At 69.7% G+C, this 4,464-nt stretch overlaps 2 protein-coding genes across 2 annotated transcripts in view; one reads left to right on the forward strand and one right to left on the reverse strand.

The window, feature by feature from the left end:
- The window catches only part of CHLNCDRAFT_56101 (hypothetical protein), a gene marked incomplete at its 3' end in the record, with an annotated part of 4,186 nt that extends 2,142 nt beyond the window's left edge, over nt 1-2,044 (reverse strand). The window contains exons 1-6 of the mRNA XM_005849268.1: nt 1,926-2,044; nt 1,565-1,669; nt 1,263-1,333; nt 1,030-1,077; nt 676-795; nt 136-249 (exon numbers count right to left, since the gene is read on the reverse strand). Coding sequence (XP_005849330.1) covers nt 136-249; nt 676-795; nt 1,030-1,077; nt 1,263-1,333; nt 1,565-1,669; nt 1,926-1,953 — 486 coding nt within the window. The 5' untranslated portion in view covers nt 1,954-2,044. The remainder of the gene's footprint in view (nt 1-135; nt 250-675; nt 796-1,029; nt 1,078-1,262; nt 1,334-1,564; nt 1,670-1,925) is intronic.
- A 578-nt stretch (nt 2,045-2,622) lies between these two features.
- Nucleotides 2,623-4,464, forward strand: part of CHLNCDRAFT_57403 (hypothetical protein) — a gene marked incomplete at its 5' end in the record, with an annotated part of 11,446 nt that continues 9,604 nt past the window's right edge. Inside the window, 5 exons of the mRNA XM_005849065.1 lie at nt 2,623-2,727; nt 2,950-3,084; nt 3,335-3,463; nt 3,662-3,830; nt 4,060-4,154. Coding sequence (XP_005849127.1) covers nt 2,623-2,727; nt 2,950-3,084; nt 3,335-3,463; nt 3,662-3,830; nt 4,060-4,154 — 633 coding nt within the window. The remainder of the gene's footprint in view (nt 2,728-2,949; nt 3,085-3,334; nt 3,464-3,661; nt 3,831-4,059; nt 4,155-4,464) is intronic.

Consider the following 4,464-nt stretch of genomic DNA (forward strand, 5'->3'; position numbering starts at 1 on the left):
GGGAGGGGGGCTGCGGCAGCGGGACGGGACGGGCAGGGCCAGGCGGGGGCGACCGGGCGTGAGCAGCGAGGTGGAGAGACCGCGCGTGCAAGCAGGAAGGGGCGAGGGCGCACGCGCGGCCCACGCACCCGCCACCGCCGCCCCCGCCTCCAGGTCTGCAATGTCCAGCAGCAGCACCAGGTCCACGTGGTTGAGCAGCCCCTCCTCCTGCCGCCGCTCCCCAAACTCCTTGACCACCGCATTGTTGTCCTGCAGGGGGGGGGAGGGGAGGGGGAGGGGCGTGGGATGTGGCAGGAACAGAGGGGCGAGGAATAGAGAATGCGGGCGAGCACTCGCATGCAGGCAAGCTCGCAACCAGGCATGCAGAGGGGGGCGGGTGAAGGGCACGTGCCGAATGCAGGCATGGTGCGTGTGTGTGTGCAGGCGCGGCGCGCAGCCCGTGTGCCGTCTGAAACTACGGGCATCGGCATGCGCGGCCCCGCAGAGGGGCGCATCCGATGGTTGATCCATTGAGTTATGAAGATCGTCACGCGGCGGGGGGCGGGCGGCGCAGTGCAGCGCAGCGCAGCGTGGGGCAGGCACGGCGCGAGGCAGGCGGGCGCAGGCGCAGCACGGCCCGCCTCGGCCGCCCAGGAACCAGCCCCGCCCAGCCACCCCCCCTGCCCTGCACCACACACGCGCCTCATCATTGTCCACCGGAACGCTGTCAGGCACAAGGTTGCCGATGGGCACAATGGCGGCGTCGCGCTCCTCGGACAGCGACTTCTCCAGCTCCTCCTGAGCCTTGATGCGGGCCTGCAGTCCAAGGGCGGGGGGGCGGGGAGGCAAGGGGAAGGGCGTGCGCTTTGCTGTGCCGTGCCGTGCCGTGCCGTGCCATGCCATGCCGTGCTGTGCTGTGCTGTGCTGCGCTTTGTGTAGGACGGGGCGAGAAGGGCAGCGGCTTGGCAGTGCTCCTGCACGAGGCTGCAGCCAGCCTGCCCCCTCCCCTTCCCTCCCCTCCCCTCCAACACAACCAGCCCGAGCCCCCACCTTCATCTCCTTGCTCCGCTCCTGCAGCGCCGTGGCATCCTGCTTGGCCTGCACCCGCACACACGGCACAGCAGCGGCGCACGCATGCGTTGCCGTGCACCTTGCTGCTGCGCCCGCCTGGTGCTGCTTCAACATAACACCCCCCAACACACAGCGACAACGAAAGCCACGGCCGGGCCACGCCGCAGCCACCCCGCCGCCGTCCGCGGCTGCCGCCCCTGGCACAGCCACACCTTGCGCAGCGCCCCAATCTCTTTGTTCAGCTTGTTAAAGTCCATGTTCAGAGTGTCCAGCTGGCCCCGGGCTGCAGCCGTCAAGCAGCCAGATGGCCGGGCGCGAGTCGGACGGCGGCGGGGTGCGAGGCGCGGGCTCGGCGCAAGCGGCAGCAGACAGCTTCCGGCAGGGGAGCAAGCAAGGGGTAGGACGGAGCAGCAGAGTGCCGCACCGACACGCCCCCCACCCCGTGGGCATGAAACAGGCAGGCAGGCGGACAGGTGGGCAGACGGCGATTGAAGAAGCAGCAAGGGTGCAGCACCTTCCCGCCACTTGGCATCCAGCTCCAGCACCCGGTCAACAAGCCCCACATCCTTGAACCGCCGCCGCTGGCTCTCCCGCACGATCTCCGGGTTGCCACCCCGCTCTGCGGCGTTGAGTGCGGCCGGGACGCGTGACGGCGGGCGGCACGGCGGGGCGGTGCAAGGCAGCAGGTGGCAGTAGCGGCGGGCAGCCAGGCGGCCCCGCTCCCACGGCGGCCCTTGCAGCAGCCCAACAGACGCATGCTCCTGCCTGCCATCGCCGTGTCACTTGCAGAAAGCGGCAGTCAATGGCAGCGTGCAGGAAATGCGTGCATGGCGCAGGCCCAGGGGGGCCGAGCACGCTGTCGGCGTGCCGCTCACCCTCTCTGAACAGGTTGATGTCCAGCATGGCGCTCTAGGCTGCTGCACACGAGAGGCCCGCTGGGCTGCCCGGCTGCGTGCTGCTGTGCACTCCTGCAATGCCAGCGATTGGTTCAAGTGCAATGGCGCCACGCCTGGGAGTTGCGATGACCACCCGCCCACATCGCTTTGGCAGGCTCCTACGTGGCCGCCGATCCTGACATTTCAACGTCCAGGGATCGGCCCACTTACTTCACAAAGCTGCTCAGCTGCTCAGGGTAGCGCCTGCCTTCCTCGCTGCCCATGCATGTTTTGCATGTCCGCTAGCCGGCACGCATCGCTGTCGTGAGCACTCTGTTTCAGCTCTGGACACCCTTCCAATACCTTTGCTTGTGCTCCCTTGCCACCAGTAAGCGCCACGGCCCGGCCGCCGCAGTGACAGCGTTGCCCGACGCCTTAGAGGACCCAGCAGCCTCTGTTTCTGATAAAAGTGAGCGTGAACGGTCGTCTGGCATGCACCGCAGCAGCGGTTGGGACCGGCCGGCAAGCGGCGGCGGCGGCCTGGGCGGCAGTCGTGCCAGGCCGTGCGTCCTCCCTGAGTCTCGTCCCACGTGATCGCGGCCCTGCAGGCTACGGTCGGCTAGCCAGCCTCAGAAGGGCCGACACGTGAAGCTTAGGGAGGCAGCAGGGACGTCACACACACACAGCCACAGCCAGGATGCGGAAGAAGGTGGACAGCCGCATCCGCACCCTGGTGGAGAACTGCGTCAAGACGGGCCAGCGCTCGCTGTTTGTCATCGTGGGGGACAAGGGGCGCGACCAGGTAGGGCCCGCCCCGGGCGGGGGGCGCAGGCGGGCCGCTGCGCGGGGGGGCTGCCGCTGCCTGTGAAGCCGCCTGGCACCCCGCCGGACCGCTCTGATGCAGCCATGTCTGCCAACGTTTGGTTGAGCACATGCCGCTGCGGCTGCGGCGCGGCCCCGTGGCCCTGCTGTGCTGCTGCTGCCGCCCACCGCCGCCCACCCACCCACCCGCACCCCCGCCCAGGTGGTCAACCTGCACTACATGCTGAGCAAGACGGTGGTCAAGGCGCGGCCCTCGGTGCTGTGGTGCTACAAGAAGGAGCTGCACCTGTCCTCCCACAAGAAGAAGCGCATGGCGCAGATCAAGAAGATGGCGCAGGTGGGGGGGCTGGCGCGGGGCGGTCCATGATGTATGCGCGTGCGTGTGTGCACTTGTTGGTTGGGGCCGGCGCAGGTGGGGCCCGCGAGTGGTAGGGGTGCAGGCATCGCTGGGCGGCTGGCCTGACCTGTGGCCGAGCCTCGGCCCACCCCCCGCTCGCCCCACCCGCTGCCGGCCTCGCCCCCTGCCCCTGCCCCTGCCCCTGCCCCTGCCCCTGCCCCTGCCCCCGCCCCTGCTCCTCCCCGTGCAGCGCGGCCTGCTGGACCCCGAAAAGGAGGACCCCTTCTCCCTCTTTGTCGCCTCCACCTCCATCCGCTACTGCTACTACGCAGACACGCACAAGATACTGGGCAACACGTACGGCATGCTGGTGCTGCAGGTGCGGCGCGGGGTGGGGGGTGGCGGTGCGAGCGTGTGTATGTGTGTCCAAAGGGGCGCGGGCGCCGCCAGCTGGACAGAGCAGGGCGCGCTGCTGCCTCACAGGCAAACGGCACTGCTGTTCGCCCGCCCGCTGCCCGACAGCCCAACGGCGCTGCCTTGTTTGCCCCTCCCTGCCCCTGCCTCTGCCCCGCCGCAGGATTTTGAGGCGGTGACGCCCAACCTGCTGGCCCGCACGGTGGAGACGGTGGAGGGCGGCGGCGTGGTGGTGCTGCTGCTGTCCACCCTCGACTCCCTCTCCCAGCTCTACTCGCTCACAATGGACGTCCACGCCCGCCTGCGCACAGAGAGCCACCAGAACGTGACGGGTGGGTGGGTGGATGGGGGTGGGCGGGTGGCGGTGGCGGTGGTGGTGGCGCTGGGGTGGCGGTGGTAGGCGCATCGTCAAAGGGCGTCGCTGCGGCGGGCGGGCGCGCGACGCATGTTGGCCGCAGCTGCCAGCGCCGCCCCGCGAAAACGCGCGCTCCTCGCACACGCCCCGCCCCACGCTCACACCGCCCGCGCCGCCCGCCTCATGTTGCTATGCTGTACCCGCAGGCCGCTTCAACGAGCGCCTGGTGCTCAGCCTGGCCTCCTGCCCCTCCTGCATCCTCATGGACGACGAGCTCAACATACTGCCCACATCCAGCCACGTGAGCGGCATGCCCGGCACCCCTGCGCCGCGCCGCCATGCCGCCGCCGTTGACGTCAGAGGAGACGTGCAGCTACTCGAGAATGGGCCCGCCCCGCCCCGCTGATCCCCTGTGCCCGCCACCCCACCTGTCTCTTTTCTCCCTCCTCCCTCTCCACTCCCACCTCCCTCTCCCCTCCCACTCCGTCCCCACCCCCGCTTCCCCACCACAGGTCAAGTACATCCAGCCGCTGCCCACCAACCCCGACGGCACCCCCGCCCAGGACCTGCCCAGCGCGGCCGCCAGCGCCGAGCTGCGGGAGCTCACAGAG

The sequence above is a fragment of the Chlorella variabilis genome (genome assembly GCF_000147415.1).
Source record: "Chlorella variabilis unplaced genomic scaffold CHLNCscaffold_6, whole genome shotgun sequence".
NCBI lineage: Eukaryota > Viridiplantae > Chlorophyta > Trebouxiophyceae > Chlorellales > Chlorellaceae > Chlorella > Chlorella variabilis.